Source organism: Mesitornis unicolor, unplaced genomic scaffold (genome assembly GCF_000695765.1).
Source record: "Mesitornis unicolor isolate BGI_N332 unplaced genomic scaffold, ASM69576v1 scaffold43826, whole genome shotgun sequence".
NCBI classification, from domain to species: Eukaryota; Metazoa; Chordata; class Aves; order Mesitornithiformes; family Mesitornithidae; genus Mesitornis; species Mesitornis unicolor.
In genome coordinates this window covers 25,202-42,502 of record NW_010193802.1, presented here as the reverse complement: position 1 = coordinate 42,502, position 17,301 = coordinate 25,202, and the positions used below count along the sequence as shown (strand labels likewise).

At 44.6% G+C, this 17,301-nt stretch overlaps 1 protein-coding gene across 1 annotated transcript in view; it reads right to left on the bottom strand.

The window, feature by feature from the left end:
• Positions 1–4,758: 4,758 nt before the first annotated feature.
• The window catches only part of LOC104543072 (lipoxygenase homology domain-containing protein 1-like), a gene marked incomplete at its 5' end in the record, with an annotated part of 37,146 nt that continues 24,603 nt past the window's right edge, over positions 4,759–17,301 (bottom strand). The window contains 3 exons of the mRNA XM_010187577.1: positions 4,759–4,962; positions 11,522–11,639; positions 15,956–16,083. Of these exons, the coding sequence (XP_010185879.1) occupies positions 4,759–4,962; positions 11,522–11,639; positions 15,956–16,083 (450 nt within the window). The remainder of the gene's footprint in view (positions 4,963–11,521; positions 11,640–15,955; positions 16,084–17,301) is intronic.

Here is a 17,301-nt window from a genome sequence, read left to right as displayed (position 1 = left end):
CCCCAAGCCTGTAATGCTGCATGGGGTTATTTCTCAGAATATTGTCCACACTGCAGTATTGGAATAAGTCTTTTTCTCATACAACAGTTTATCCTGTCAAATCCCACCCCTTCTTATATATATTTTAGGAAATATTATCTTTATTACCCTATACTGCACTTCACATGCCTATGAAAGCCCATATTCTGTTGCAGAAAACAGTTATGCTGTCAGTTTTGAGGACTTTTGGAGAATTTGAGGCCATACCATCTCCTGCAATGACTTTATGAACATTGCAGCTGAAGGTGTTACAACAATTTTACCTAGCATTATTTATAATTTGACTAAAATTATTGCTTTATATTTTTGACACCATAATAAGAAAGGCAGATTCATAGAAAGAAACTCGATGCCATGTGGGCAGACATTCACTGCTGTGTCAGAACCCAAGCCCTTAAATTTTGGAAAATGAAAATGAGATCATCAAACCCAAATGTGCCTTACAAAGAAACTCAGCATCGCTGCCCTGGGTCTGATAGCCCAGCTCTGAGAACTCCACAAGCCTGCCAAGCCGTTTCTTGCACAAAAGGATCATAAATCCACTCTGGGCCACATGGACAGTATTTCCCACAGCTCCATTCACAACACAATGCGGAGACAAAGTCAAGGGGGGAGGAAAACATTTTGAAAAAGCCATGACTTCTTTGGGATAATTATTTGAATATAGAAATTAGGACAAAATCAAAACTTTTCTTAGAGAAGGGCTGAAAAAATTATTAAAAGAGGGGGAGACAAACAAGGAGAAAGGACTCATACAGAGAAAAGGCAGAGCAACATTTGGTGTCCACGTGAAAAATTGCCTATGTGAAATTTGGGTTAATTTTCAGCAGTTCCCTGGGAAGGACTTAAGAAGGAAGAGAAAGCATCAGGGATTCAGGCAGTTCATCTGGCAGCACCTTTTATGACCCTAAAGCTTGCTGAGGTGAGGAACAAAGCAAACTAAAGTCCATTTCCTTACAAGGAGCAGGCTCCCAATTAATGCAAGGTCTCGAAAAAGCACAGAACCAACTGTTTCTTAGCAAAACCTTCCCTGGCAGGAAGAAGCTTATGAGGGCCTCATGCCGTGACATTTCCCTCACAAGCAATTAGCTGGAGACGGGAAAGAAAGGAACAGAAATTGCTGAATCAATGTACATTTCGCCTATTTGGGTCTCTGATTTTTTTTGGTTGTTGTTAATTCCAGGAAGCTGTCAGACACATTTAGGAACTGCGATGGATTTGTCAAACGAAGAGATGAAGGTGCTGTGGTTGCACAAGGCTTAACTGGCAATGAGTGGAATAACTCATGGGTCGATACTGGGATCTGCAGCACTGAACTTCACCATCAACACCCTGAAAGATGACAGAGTGCATCCTCAGCAGATTTCCAGATAGCATTAAATTTGGGGTAGTAACTGACATGCTGAATGGCAGCATTACAACCCGAATGGACCTTGAGAAAGTTAAGGACCGGGTGAGCAGAAATCCCATGAAGTTCAGCAAGGAAAAATGCGAAGTTCTGCATCTGGGGTGGAATAAATCCTACATATGTACATGCTGGGGAGCTGAAGAAGACTCAGGGACTATAGAAGTAACATTCATATTCGGATTGAATCTGAGCTAAGGGCAAGTTCTCAGTGTGCGACCTAAACCATGCATTTGCCTACAAGAGGAAGACCATGGCCAGCAGCTGAAGGGAAGCTCTCATCCCCTTTGCTTGGCACTGAGGAGCCCATAGTCGGACCAGGGTCAGAGTTTGGGTCCCTGGGTCACGTCAAGACACTGAGGAGAGCTCAGCCAAGATGGAGAGGAGCTGGAGCACACAACTGTGAGGAGAGGCCAAGGGAAATGAGCTGGTGAACAAGAGTCTGTTGACCACATGGAGGGAGAGAGACAATGATGACAGGGTCATGCACTATGGAGATGTCAAACCATACCCCAAGGAGTCACAGCCACAAATTGCTGGGGAGGTTGAGGTTGTGCATCAGGAAAACCGTATTTCTTAGGAAAATGGTACAAGTCTGGATCTGGTACCTGGGAAGTGGTGACACCACCATCCCTGGAGGTGTCCAAGACTTGGCTGAGCAAAGCCTCAGCTGAATTGACCTATGCTGGCAATAGTCCTTGGAGCAGGATGATGGATGAAATAACCTCTAGAGGCCTCTTCCAGCAAAAGTATGTATGTTTTTATGACCCTTGTTGAGCAGCTGCATCAATCTAAACAAACCATAGGCTGGAGTCACAGCCTTCTGAGGGCAAAGCATGTCCTTTTGACTTAACAGAGGGTTGGATAAGGCACTAGGAACTGACACCAACTGTCTTAAATTATGTAATTTGTAGGCTGTAGCTGAGCTGACAACACACTAATTAATCTCATAACAGCAGAGATAAAAAAACCTCCTGCTTCGTTAGTGCTTGGAAAATGAGAAAGCAGTATTTATTCTTCCTCCATCTCTATTGCATTACCATGTATATGATGCCTGCACAGAGAATACAGAAAGCCTCTGTAAACCAAAATTAACGGGCAAGGACATTTTCGTGCCACAAAAAAGGTCATCAGATGGTCTGGGTCTATTGCAGTTGTGTGGATCGTACCCTGGAGAAAATGAGATTGTGAGTTACTTCTCTTATAGGATCAAAAGTAAATCAAGATCTCGGTTCTAACCAAAGATTACCCATCTGACTTGGGACGTGTCTGCTGTAACAAATTCTCCCCTCTCTGTGTGAACCCTGAGAGCTGCCATCTGAGGTGCTTCTCATGGCATCTGGATCCGACCGTTGAAAGGGAGGAGGTTTGGTCTTTGCAAAAGAGGAGCCTTTCCTTGATGCAGCCTCTGTATGTTGCATGATCACCCAAGATGAATGACTTCCGGAAAGCCAAACTGTAACTCAAAGGATTCTTTGAGGAAAAAAATAAAACAGAACTGTTGTTAAATATGTCTGTATGGGGGAAGGGAAATGACTGATGCTTTCTACTTTGCTACAGGACACTTTTAATGGGATTTATTTTCCCAAACTTTAGCTATCCAGCCTGACTTAATTGTTCTGGCTTTGTCTGAATCTGATGAAGACAGTGACAGAGACCCTCCAGAGGATGATCCAGACCACTAATTAAGGCAGATGAATCGACCAGAGACAGTCTAGACTAGAAGGAGTTAGGACCACAAGTAGAACTTTTTTGAGAGTGACAAATAGGTGAGACGAATCCTACCCTACTTTCTCTCTTTTTTTTGTTTGCTTCAATGCATTGGAAAGTTGAAAGCTGTTACAGAGAAAAACTTTCTACCTAGAAATAAGCATGTCTGATTCTATTCACTGTGGAGCATTACTGTCCCTTGACAATGTCAGTGTGGTAGGAGGTGATATAACATGTTTAAACTGACTGCCAAGGATAAAAACATCTCTTTTTTTTAACCTGAATTGGTCCAACCAGGAGTGATCGTGGAATATGTAATGATCAAAGAGGGGAGGTGGTTCATGACTTGTACCCTCTTTGGATAAGCTGGATAAAGTCCAGCATTATGTCAGTGTATTGTGTGATCTAATCATAAACAGACTCCTCTGTAATCTGCTCTTTCTTACTGGTTGTCGCCTTTCATAATGAAATAAAATGTTTCATCATTAATACCCGTCATCCTTCATTCAATGGGAAGGGCAGATCTGTCTGCTGTTGCTGTCATTTTCCGTTCTCCTCTCGTTTCTATTTCCATCGCCTTTGTGAGCTAGGGCTGGATTTCACAAAAAGGTCACAGAAAGATCTACCATTATACTAGATGGATTGCCAGATACATAAACAAATCTTCCGCTTTCTCTTTTGTTTTTTTTTTTTCCTATGTTTCACTACATGTTTTTCAGACAAGCAGCAGGCAGAGCAGAGAGATAGATAAAAAATGGTAAGGTGGCACAAAGACACTCTGCCAGGGGAATTTTGATATTCTCAGATCAAACTTCACAAGCTGCATAAATTACTACTGGTGAAATCAGGGAAAAAATGAAAAAGAGAAGTAGAGATCAGGCAGAGATTATACGCACTGGTGTGGCAGAATCCCCTTTGAGGGTCAACCTTTCTAACAGGATGTCTACAAAATAATGTCCAAATTGCCCCATTTTGGCACAAGGCAGCATGTGTGTGGCTGCAGCTTTCATTCAGCAGCCTGACAGAAGTTCTCATGAAAAGAGGCAGTGATCCCAGGAAATGACATCGAAATCCCATTTCTTGGCTCTTGAAGCCCCGCAGCTTTCTGTATGCTCTGTTCCACCTCCTCTCTCTGGTGTGCATTTAGGGGTGGTTTTTCACAGCCTGAGATAAATGCTCTCGAAATACTTTGAAAAGGAGGTGAATTATCGCTCCTCTTTGCCCAAAGTAGTTGGTGCCGACTAAAAACCTGGATCCCACCACCTTTGACCGTAGCCTTGTTTTTCCATCCTACATGGATGGACCCGACCTGACCAGAAAGAAAAAGGGAGCTCCTGACCATTGCAACGTGGTCTGGCAATAGCTTCTGTGAAGGTGTCTTCAGAGGAAGCAGTGAGCAGACAAATCTGAGATTTCTGTCTGTATATTTTAGGCCCAGTGCTCCGATAAGGATGAATCCCACAGCATAACAGCCATGATGAGCTGCCAGCCAAAATGGAGGTGTTCCAGCATAGTAGGGCTAAACTATGCTTTTTTTAAACATAATTTCAAATTAAGCCAGAGATCTTTTCCATTGCTAAAAATCAAACTTCATACTAGAAAAGTCATAAAATATCCACCATGGACTTGCCTCCAACGTCACTGGTTTTGACTTGAAGACTGTATGTCGTGTCCTCCATCATCTGCTCATCATTTACCACAGCAGGCATCTCACACACAAGACTTCCCTTGGCATTTTTCAGCTTTGACAGCCATTCACCATAGGTAAATGTGGCCACTTCTTGATTAGTCAGGTTCCTCAGAACAATCTGTGAAGAGTCAAAATAAGGGGAAAAAACTTCAGCTAAACTCCAACTACCAATTGAACAAGGGCAAAGATCAAACCTACGAAGTGCACAGTGTGGTAGGACATGGGTAGAGCTTCGTCATAGCTTCAAAATCTGCGCTGAGCTCTTCTGGGCTAAACTGAGCTCTCTGCTATGGACAATATTTGCTGTGGTGGCTTGTCCTGAGAAATGGTCTTAATAATATTGGACCTTTTCACGTATGGAGTAAAGCATAGGATGATATTTGCTCCTCTGACATAGGTTAGGGACAAAGCTCATCTCCAAGAGAGTCAGACCTTGCTTGGAAGCAATTATAGAATTAAGTCTAAAGAAGAAGTAACAGAGAATTATTGAAAACCTCTCTGCCTCTTCTTGAAGCTCAAAGTATCTTCCTTCTGCCTGCACTCTCTGTGCAAACATGCAGGAATCACTGTAGAGATATGAAAATCAACCCCGAACAAGTCAAAGCAATGCACAAGACAAAATTAGGCCAGGAAAACTTAATCCTTCACACACTTCTCCCCCTGGGAAGAGGTGATAGAACAAACAGTATGCAACAGATATTAGTCACACTGTCTAATGTGTCACGGGAAGGAGCTCAGATGCTGTGGTGATAAGAACAGAATAGGAACCTATTTAGAACACGGCAGTGAGCTACTCCAACAAACACCTGATAAAATGTCCATCTTTATGTGTACTGGTCAATGTGGGTTCAGTGGAGCAACAGTTTACTGGGAAAAAGGCATTACACTTGCCTACAGCAAAAACCTCGCAGTAAATTCTCACTAAACTGGGGGACTTGGAGGGAAGGGAGGCGACAGGGCTGCAAATTATCATTTTAATTACCACCTGACAGGAGCAGAGACCATACCTGAGAGAAGGAGTCCATCAAGAAACAGCGTCCTGCAAGGCACATTTCTGCAAAGGTCATGGAGACGTGAGCCCAGACATGTCAGAGAAGTGTGATGTGACATTGGGAAGACATAAATCATGGAGTCATGGAAAATGCTGTTAGAAGGGACATCTGGAGGTGCTCAGTCCCTCCTTCTGCTCCCAGCAGGGCTAACTGCAAGGCCATGTCCAACTGAGCTTTGAAAATGTCCCAGGGTGGAGATGTCCCCAGCATTGCAGGTCTTCATCCTAGGGCTGCATCGCTCTCATTGGGAAGACTTTTTTCCTTCTATCTGTTCAGCATTTTCCTTGTTATAACTTGTGTCCATAGCCTCATGCCCTTTCACTGTTCACCTCCAAGAAGAGACTGGATCGATAGTCTCTGCCACCTCTCTTTAAGCAGCTGAAGACTGCAATTAGGCTCGCCTGTAGCCTTTTCCTCTCAAGGCTTAAAAATTCCATTTACCTTAACCTTTCCTAGCATGCTGTATTCTTCAGCCCCTCGACTATCTCAGTGACCTTCCGCTGCACTCTCATCTATCAGTCTGGGAAACTTCTAAAACTTATCTTGAGATAAAACATGCTCAAATTCTGTCCTCAAACTTCATGTGTCCCGGTCCATGCACTTCTGTTGACCCCAACCGAGTTTTGCCAGAACCTTTAGCAGTTCAAAAGAAGAACATTGCTCTAGGTTATTAAAAAAATATTTCAAAGAGGGTGGTAGCTACACTGTAGCTGAAGCAGTAGCTGTGCTATTTGTGCATTGTAGGATTCTGGGGGTAGGACACTCATATGGGGGGTTTTCTCTGTCTGATGCTAAACAGGGCTCTGTAACACGTCACCTTCATCCCAGAGGTACAGGGCATTTTGGGCCATTGAATTTGTCCCACTTTTTAAAAAGCTGCTTATTCACAGCCAGTGACACTACTATTTTGTGGTTAAAAAAACCAAAACAAAACAAAACACTGTATGAGTCAAGAGATGTTGAATCAAACCCTTGCTTTGAACCAAGCAGAAACCGGGTCTCCACCACCCCAGCTGGTGCCCTGTTTGCTGGGCACAGACCAGAAGGAAGCCCCCTTTCTCAAGGATGAACAACGTCTACATCTTCTAAGGATGCCAACCTAGAAACTTTTCTTTGGCTAAAATTTGCCAATCTGAATTGTGAATAACCACAGGTTGACTGAAAATGCCTTTTTCTCCCACACTGGTCCCTAAACTCTTTGGTGGAAAAGATACAGCAAGTTCTACCTCTGCCTTGCTCAGCAATGACAGTGACACCGTTGGTAGCAAAAACGTCCTGAGCAGAGCTTTTCAGGGAAACGTCAGGAAAGCAGCGGGAGGTAGAGGCAGATTAGAGCTGCCAGCTGGAGCTCAGGCCTCTCACAAACAACCAGCCCAAGCCCAACGCTCCAGATGTCGTCTGCGAAAATCTGTCTGGCTACTAAAACCAAAGCCGTGGCTGATCGCTCAGTCACAGCGTGGGTATGTTGCCCACATAACATACTTGAGCTGCCCAAACACTGAGCATTATCGAGTTGTGCCTCCCTGTGATCAGTGGTTAGAGATGGGTTTCACCAAAAAAGCAACACATCCCACCCAGGCCATGTCATCCAAGCTGGGGGCTTCAATGTCCCTTCAAGGCATCTCCCCTATCTCCAATCTGTCTCTCTGCTGTCTGCAGAGTGGTCTAAATGGTTTGGTAGAAGAGGTGAAAGCTGAACGTAGTTTTCCAGGGACTGAAATAGCACAAAACGAATCCCCTTCTACAAGAAGATGCCTGTGGGTGTTCCACACACGCAGGATGGTGCAGGAACTTGATTTCAATCATGAGGGTCAAGAAAGTAATCTCAGGGAGCTGAGCTGAGACTATATTTATTTTCTGTCTGTTCCTCTCAAAAAAAAATGAGCTACGGCTCGGAAAAGACTGCTGTTTTACATTACATCTAAACTATTTTTTAGGATATCTAGAACTTGCTGTGGGCATCCTGCGTGCTTTTAAGCTCAAACTTTATCACTAATTATGCATAAGTTATTAAGTGGGCTGTGAAACACCTATTAAAAAAAAAAAGAAAAGGAAAGAAAGCGAGAGGAGTGTGTATGAATAAAATGTTGATAATTTGCCTTGTAGCTGAGCAAATATTGTAGCTGACAGGGACTTTAAACCAGCAACTTGAAATCAATTGTGCGCTGTGTGCTGTGACAGAAAGGTTTGACACGTCCGATTATTTGATTTACCTTGAACCAGCCTCCTCTCAGCTGCAGTGTAAAACACGCTCTGTAGGGGTGTACGCCCCACTAACGCCAAAATACACAGGTCCCGGATTTCGTCTTTAAAGACTCAAGCGCACATTTTTATGGTTCTGTTGCATGTCATTAGTCTTTGCTTAAAAACAGGATCTTCTGTAAAACAAAGACTTTGCTCTGTTGCAAAGAACAACAGTCAGCTTCAGCTATATAATTAATTGTCTCAAATTCTCTTAATCTCTTTTATATAAAGGAAAAAGAACTGAATAAAGACCAAGTCCCGCATTCAGGATTATTTGTGACGTTTGAATGCAATGCAATTAGTGCTTCATTAAGACAGCTTCTTATCTGCCTGGCTTTGACAGCACAAAGTAACATTAAAATTCTGAAGGAAGCAACTCTGCAGAACTCAACAGCCTCACAATTCCCATTATTTTACCCAGACAGCTTCTCATTTCTCTCTTTCCAACTTCATATCTAAGGCACTGGGCAGCAGGTGAAGCCATCGTGTGGTCTGAGGATCCAGCTCTCCCTGGAAGTGGTTTCCAAAGCACACATTTAGATAAGTTTCCTAATTAGAAGTCACAATTTTTTATGCTGAGAGTGGTGAAACCCAGGCACAGGTTGCCCAGAGAGGTGGTGGATGCCCCATCCTTGCAGACATTCAAGGCCAGGTTGGATGGGGCTGTGAGCAAACTGGTCTGGTTGGAGATGTCCCTGCTCAATGCAGGTGGTTGGACCAGACGACCCCTAAAGGTCCCCTCCAACCCAAACCATCCTGTGATTCTATTCTTCACTTTTTCCGAAACCCAGAGCAGCGTTGCAGTAGCTCAATGTGGCAGAACATGAGATTCAGCACTAGGTCAGAGGAAAATATCCAAGCTCTGTGTCTCTCCCAGCAGTGGTGAGATCAGAAAGTGCTGCTCAGCTTTAGCAAGTTTTCCGTATGTCTTTCTGCTCATAGCAATAATCAATAATATTCATTCTGGCCCAACACAACCCTAATCCGTTATCTCTAGAGGATTAAGTATCAGCATTTAAAACTTATTGCCGCTTTTTCTGCAGTTTGAATCTTTGGCACCAAGTTCATGACTTCGCTGAGATTCTGAATGAAATTCCAATGTATTTTATCTAGACAGAAAAAAGATATGACTACCTCCCTTCTTGTAAATTGAATCTTTTGGCTGTGTACAACATCATTGATAATTCATGCATTTTAATTGGTGTTTATGCACTTCTATTTCTGGTAAGCTAAAAGCAGTATAAATTACAGCCAGCAACAGTTTACAAAAAGACCAAAGAGAATTAAAAAGATCATTTATTGTTATTTTAATAGAGCAAGAAAACTGAGACTATCCTGTAGATAAATGGAGCAACAAATGGTTAATCACGGGGTTGATGGCTTAATCTAGCTTCTCATTTCACTGTGCTAGTTAGCAGTAACTGTGAACCATCTGTCTGAGAGTTTAGCACTACCCCCACAAGTATTTCATTATGCAGTTTTAATATGCACTTTTGACAGAAATGGAAATGGGCTCCGATCAGTTTTCATGTCACACCAGGCTACATAAGTTTCCAAGGCTGGAATACAAATCAGGGAACGCCAACCCTTCCTCCCCTCTCCCGGAGCGCTCCTGTCCTCAGGCGCTGCCAGGGAATGCGGGCGCCGTGTTTATCTTTGCTAGGAAGGTGGGAAAGAAAACTAATAAATAAAGTTCTCTCCGTATCGCTGCAGCTAGAAGATCCCTCGTGCTCAGTTTTTCTAAGGAAAATAGAAACTACAGGCACAATTTTCAAAAGCTTCTAAAGGCCTGGTCTCAAAGAGTTGCATGCATGGTGTGCCTGTTGCTTCTATAGAGCTATAAGAGAACTATGAACCCATCGGATGGTCCCAGATGAGAGTCCTTTTTGCCCATTTTGCTGGGGGAGCTTTGCTTTGGGTGGGACAGTCCAGCGGGCACTGGTGTGTCAAATGCCAGGACAAGGGGCAATGGTCCCAAGCTGGAGCACAGGAGGTTCAAGCTGAAGATGAGGCCAAAGTTTGTGAGTGTGAGGGTTCTGGAGCATGGCCCAGGCTGCCCAGAGAGGTTGTGGAGTGTCCTTGTGTGGAGACCCCCAAAGCCCTGGCCGTGTTCCTGTGTGACTGCTCTGGTGATCCTGCTCTGGCAGGGGTTGCACTGGGGGAACTTTCCAGGTCCCTTCCCACTCTTCATATTCTGGGATTCTGTGTTGGATCATCTGGGCACAGCTGGCAATAGGAAGGTGCCACCTGCCACTAAAGTTGTGCCGTCTCTGGCCTTTGAGCTATTGCTAGTTCATGACTGCAAGATCTAGAACATGTCTGGATGATTAAGCTTTATTTGATTTCATTTTATATGAATATGATTTACAAAGCTCAGGGGAAAGTGCCAAGGAACTGGCAAAGGGAGTTCGACCAAGGCAACTGAATAAAATCAGAGAACAGATTGAGTTATTCCTTAGGCACAGAGAGAAAAATTCAGTGTCTGTGGCATAGATTCAGAAGATACATGCTGGAGGCCTAATGCTTTGGAAAGCTGTGCAAGTTGCTGAGAAAAAGGTTAGAAGTGGCAATGCTCAAGTACTGCACCACAGAAATGCTTTTTAGCCCATGCTGATGGAGGTGAAGTGTGGTTCATCACCTCACTGGAAACTGGTGGCCACCTCGGATCAGTGTCTACAAACACACTGTTAACGGGAAAATGAAGGACAGCTTCAGACTGGTCATAAAGGATAAAGGAACCAGTAAAGAAATCCTGCACTCTTCTTTCTGACCATGAGTTAAGCTATTCAGTCTTAACCTGTTCTTATAAAGAAGACGTGATACAGAAATTCAGCAGAATACCTACTCCAGAAAAGACATGCTGAATAAACATGGCAAAGTTAGTTTTCTCCCTAAATGACAAAAGAGGACATCACTCCATCTCTACCTTAGAAATATAATTATAGGGACCTATAACAAGCAAACTACATTTTACTGTCCAGATATGTGATGTGTACATGGGGCTGGTGGGTTGGTAGAGAAGAAAAAGGCAAGCACTGTGCTTTTGTGCAAGATAGGGCACTAGGGAAAAATACAATCAACAGAAGTGGTGGGAGCCATTTTCCATGCTGTATTCAAAATGCAAGAAGAAAACGACACTGGGGACCAGAAAATATTGCCTAGGGGGCAAGCCAAGGGAGGTAGAGTGAGATCTAACAGCAGAGGCTGTGGCAAAGCTGTACAGCAAGGCTTTTGCCCTTGCTCTCTTCTTTTTGACTCAAATCCCACAGGAAAAAATAATGACAAACCAAATAGAAAAACGTAGGAAATGAATAGAAACAAGGCACTGGCTGCCTTTCTCCTCTTGCAAAGTGGAGTGCAGAGAGGCACAAAGTGCCTTACCTTTTCCAGGAACCAGTCTGGGCGCATCCCTTTCCCGTCCGTCCGGACCCTCATCTTCCTGAGGGGTGCGATATCCGCGATCTCCATGATGAAGCTGTCCTCCTGGCCTCGCTCAAACCTGGAGGGATCAGAAGACCCAAGGGGTTTTTACGGCACCGTTGCGTCTCAATCCCCTCTCCACGCTGCCATTCGCACCTCACCAACCACCTCAAATTAAAAGTTTTCAAGTGCACTTTATCGGACTTGAGCTTTTCCATTCTGCAACCACCAGCTACTGGTTTTTTTTTTTGGGAAGGCACCTCCGTGCAGATTTGACAGGGATTCCTCCTCCCCTGGAAAATCAAGCCCTTGGCAGCCCGTAGCATGCGTTATCACTCTGTTTGCAACCAGAACAATAGAGACTCGCAGTCGGGTTTTGGCACATCGCCTCCCTCCTGGCACCTGCCCACGTGCCCGCCTTTAGCCCATCCGGGCTGGAAGGCAAAGCAATTTTGGTTAATCTTCTTTCGCTAAGACGCAGCACGTATGACTTTGCATTTGCTGTGGCGATAGACAGTAAATGCAGGGAAACTGTGTTAGAAAGGAGCCAAAACCGACTGTCTCGTACTTCCCTCCTGTATTTGAGGAATTAGGATTCACAAAGGAGCTCCCTCTTTGGTAAGAGCCAGGGTGGTTTTGTGTAACGTTGCGTGGAAGATCTTGCCCTATGTTTGGCTGCTGCAGAAAGGCACAAGGTTGTGTAGGAACTGCTCATCCATAGCAATCAGCAGAAAGCAGGAAAAGGGGAAAATCTAACATATGCTTCTTGAAGAAGATATTATTGTACTGGGTTGGACCACAGCTACCTTACAACCCCCTTAGCACCAATGGTGCTAGGAAGAAAGCCTTGCTCCAGGGCAAGTGCTGCCTCAGGCTCAACATTACTCTGTTTAGAGTGCGAGTAACTTCTAGGTTTGCCCCCAAAATACTCTGGCAGACCTGCTGTGGCCTGAGAGATGGAAATCCATCCCTTGCTGAGTAGAAGGGCAGCCAAATCCAGGGGGTTTGCCAAGGGCAGCCAAAGCCAGGGGGTCTGGCAAGCACTACCATGACCACCTTACTGTTAAAGGTGCTGCTTCATGCAAAATTCTCCGCACAAATGAGTTACCTGAGCCTGCTGGGGGGGGTTGGGGTGAGCTCTGAAAACTGTGGGCACTACCATAACAGCGACACTCCATAATGATGATATCGGGTTCCTGGCAGTGTGCTCAGCCTCCTGCAGCTGTGTAGTGCTGGGATATGGAGGAAAAAAACCATTTCTTCACCAACCTCTGCTCCGATTACACCCTGCAGCATGAATGTGATTATCCTCACACCATTATCTGAGCCGCAGAGCTGCAGATGTTAGCAATAGGGATTGGCTCCAGCCGCTCAGTTTTCATCCAGGAGTTGCTTTTGCTGCACTCCCCGAGGCATTTGCACAGGGCGTTTTGGTCCCAGTCCATTCCTCGTTATTAAGGGTTATGTTTGCTCTTTGACAAACTCCCCTCTCTTGTTATTTGTCTTTCTGTGGTACCGGATACCGAGACAGCCTGTCTCAGTGTGAGAATGTGCTTTTGTGTCTGGACTGGATTGATTTCCACATCTATTGAAGAAAAAGGTGTGACCCTTCCAGCCTGAATTATCCCATGATCCTACCATCAGTTTTCATTACCATCACTATTACTTACAAAGCTTCATAGAAGTCTCTCGCTTTATTCCTTTCCAGGCTGAGCCACTAAACAGTCAGCCAGCAAAATAAACCATTATTTATCTTCAGTAAATGTCCTGTTTACAGTTTGTAAGGCTGATACTCACCTGGTACTTCCAAGAAGTCATTGTACTAGAGGGAAGCAATTGTTAAAGTGACAAACTGGGTGACCCATGAGCTCTTTTCTGTCCCTGATTTATACGAACATAAGCCTGAAAAATATTGAGAAGGGAAGAAGTACCCAGACAAGCTGACTGTCGCTATTCCTTTTTCAGGACACTGCAGCATTTATCTAAAGGATTTCATTAAGCTTTCCTACCCATGTCTGCACTTATAAATATTTCTATTGCCCAGAGGTCTTGGCAATAACAGTAATGTAGCTAAAATTGCTTTAAATCTGCAGCAGGTTAGACAGACGGTTCTCGGTAATGCACTAAGCTGCTGTGAGTGAATTGGCACTGGATGTCCCCAGTAAAGATGAAGTGCCCGTTCCCGTTTCATTGCAGGGGCTCTCACCCATCGCTCACTGCTGGTGAGATTTCTACGCAAAACAAAACCTGGAAAAGCGTGTGATGTTAACGGCTGGATAAAGTCTGGTGGGAATGGTGTGGAAATGGGCAAGAAGTGTATCTGGGGACATGCACGTGTTAATGAGGGTGCTAATGAGATGGTGAGGGCTGTGTACAGTTGGAGGTGTGATATGACGCACCTTCAGCTAGCACAGATGCCCATGCATCCCCAGAGAATAGTAGTGATACTGATATATTAATAGCTGTGTTTTATATATCCTTCTTTATATAGCCCCAATCAGTTTTCATCAACTTTTGTAGATGTTCTACTGGCAGAAGACAGCCCAAGAAACCAGTAGCGTGCAAACTGTGTTGCCCTCCTTCATTGCGTTTTCATATCCTTATAGCAGAGGTTGTCCATCCCACCCATACAGAAAAAAGTGACAGTTCTTTATAGACACCATAGTTTAGGGATATCATTTGTCTGGCCAGCTGAAGCGAAACTGCAATCCCTCTCTTGAAGGATCAGAGTTGTCTGGGTCCCCTTTAGAGACTTTCGGTTGATACACCCTGATGTGGATTTTGCTTTACTTTTAAACACACACAGTCATGGTCCATTTTCCCACCTGCTGGGATTGAATGTTAGGCATAAAATAGCAGAAGACAGATCAGCTTGGGATTGCCTGGGGGCTCGGAAAGAGGATGCCACTGATAGCCAGACGCTGTGGTTATCCAGGAGCACTGCCCTGCACATTGGATGTCTTTCAGTGATGGGGAGGCAGGGCCAAAAGCTACGTCTTTCTGCATGACTCAGTGGTGTTCCTCATGGAGATTTTGGCCAGAACCACCTCTGCTGCATTTTTTATTTTCAGAGCAAGCAAGGCTCGTGTTTGTTCCTAACTAAACACATGAAGGTTTTGAGTTCAGCTGAACACACTTGCCCAGACACCCACTCTGCTATGACAGCTGCGGGTAAAACATCCCCCGAGCAAACACCTCTGTGCAGGGAACCTTATCTTCAATTATCCAGCCCACACGTGGTACCCAAAGCTGCGGCAGAGGAGCTACATCATCAGGAGGCCGGGGGAAGAGGCTTGAATCATGCAGCCAAATGCTCCAGCCTTCCTGTGGGTCTGTAGATGCTTTGCTGAATAAGATCAGAGGTTGTCAGTTAATTAAATTTAAGGCTGATGAAGCCCATCTCTAGAAGTTGGTTAGTGTCATGTTCATTCTTCCAAATCTTTCAATACCGAGGGAGGTGCTAGAAAAGAACAGGAAATCTTGAGGAAATGCATCAGTGGCGTGTGGGTTTTTTTGGCAAGACTGGCATCAGACTAGGTTTACAGTGTTTGTTAGCTGCCTCTACTGAAGAAAACATGAGATTTCACCTTTTTAACAAAATCAGAGCACTCAGTACAGCAATCCGCACTGCTCACAGCCCATTTCCATCTCTCTGCACCATAAGGCCACATCTGGGCAGGCAGATGCCATCGCGTGTCCCTTTTGTGCCAGCTACAGACATGTCAACCCCATTTCAAAGCTGCGTGGTTACATTAATGTGGCACAGAGCCCAAGATAAGAAGTTCACTTCTCAGCAGGGCGCTCAGCTCACCAGCTCAGGCATCCCCCACCTGGCTCCTGGACCAAGCTGCCCAAATGGGACCAAACAGCAGGAGCAGATGGAGGAGAGTCAGCACCTTCCCATCAACAGGCACTTCGCAAGGTTGGTATGTGCATGTTGGTTTCTCTCTTTCATTATGCAGCTACTCGTGCATTTCCATTAAATATTGTTTAATTTAAACTACTTATTTTTCCACAAAAGACACATTTTGTAGAAATTGCACCTGTGGTTTCATGCAATGGCCACAGTTCCTCTCGGAGATGATGCGAGACTTCAAAATTCATATTTTTGCTCTCAATGCTCATCTCTAAAGCCATAAGGAACAGGTCAAACAAAACTTCTGCAAATGACAAAAGGTCATTTCCCTAGCTACACAGTGCTTTCCTTTCCTCCACTCTGCTAAATACATTATAGTAACAGGTACAAGGGGCTCTGTTCTGAAAGTCTACAGTGAGTGGGAGTTTATCTTTGTGTTTCAGTGGGAGGATGATCAAAGTCCCAAGTGCTTCTTGACTTGGCACCAGAATCCGTCAGCACTCCACTTCTAACCAACAAAAATGACAAGGTTACTGTACCTGACTCCATTTTTATCCAGCTGCATCTCCTCAGTGTTCCCATTGGACCCAAAGACAGTCATGAAAATACTGGCATCAGTACCGCCGCTTTCGGTGTCACCCGTCACAACCGTGACTTCGTAGAGGATCTGGTGAGGATTTGAAACAACCAGAAAGTCTCATTTGAACAGCTGCCCTTAACCCACACAAAAACCTGGGCAAAATGCTAGACAGGCTCTGCAGGACATCTACTGCTTTGCCAGAAATGGTTACAATACGTCTCATTAATGTTGAAATTGACCTCTTCAGTGTTTATAAATCTGTAAAAGGTGAGTGTCAGGAGGAAGGAGCCAGGCTCTGCTCTGGGCTGTCCAATGCCAGGACAAGGGGCTATGGTCCCAAGCTGGAGCACAGGAGGTTCAAGCTGAAGATGAGGCCAAAGTTTGTGAGTGTGAGGGTTCTGGAGCATGGCCCAGGCTGCCCAGAGAGGTTGTGGAGTGTCCTTGTGTGGAGACCCCCAAAGCCCTGGCCGTGTTCCTGTGTGACTGCTCTGGTGATCCTGCTCTGGGGCTGGGTTGCACTGGGGAAGCTTTTGAGGTCCCTTCCAACTCCTGACATGCTGAGATTCTGTGTGATTCTGTGAGTCTTGGTCTGTCTACAGACCACGGTTTTCAGAGGCAAAGTTAGAGGCTGCAGCTTGCTACAGGACCTTCCTCTTTGCATCATCTATGACTTTTTCTGCAGATTTCTCAGCCCAGATACTCGGAGAGACACACATTCATTTTGACCACCATACGCTTGGGGAGTGATGAAGACCTGATAAACCGCTTCTCCATGGGACTCACAACCCTCACATCAGCATGTGGGTCTCAACCCTCTGAACTGCCATCTCCTCCTGGCCACTTCCCAGCACTCCACACCTCTGTAATGCACCGAAATTTTGCCATTTTTAAAAAAGCCAAAAGACACAATTTTTTATTTCCCTTGAGTGCAAAGCATTTCCCCCAAATGTTCAGTGTGTTAAGAAATATTAATCGCTTAGGTAAAATAAGTAAGTTTTAACTAGAATTATTAACTTTTTTAGTTAATTATTTAACATTAGGTTGCAAGAGTTATAGCATAATGTTGTGTGATTTGGCACGCTGTTTTCTCAGCATTACTTGCTTAGCACAAGCAGCTGGATTTGCTGAAGCCTTGGGACACAAACTGAACTTTTGCTTAGGTACATTTATGACTGGGACAGAATCAGTTTTCCTCTTAGTCGTTGGTGTAGAGCTGTGTCTTGGATTTAGTGTGAGAAAAATATTGCTAACACTGATGTTTGTGCTAAGTGGTGCTCATCCCAAGTCGGGGACTTTTCCAGTTAT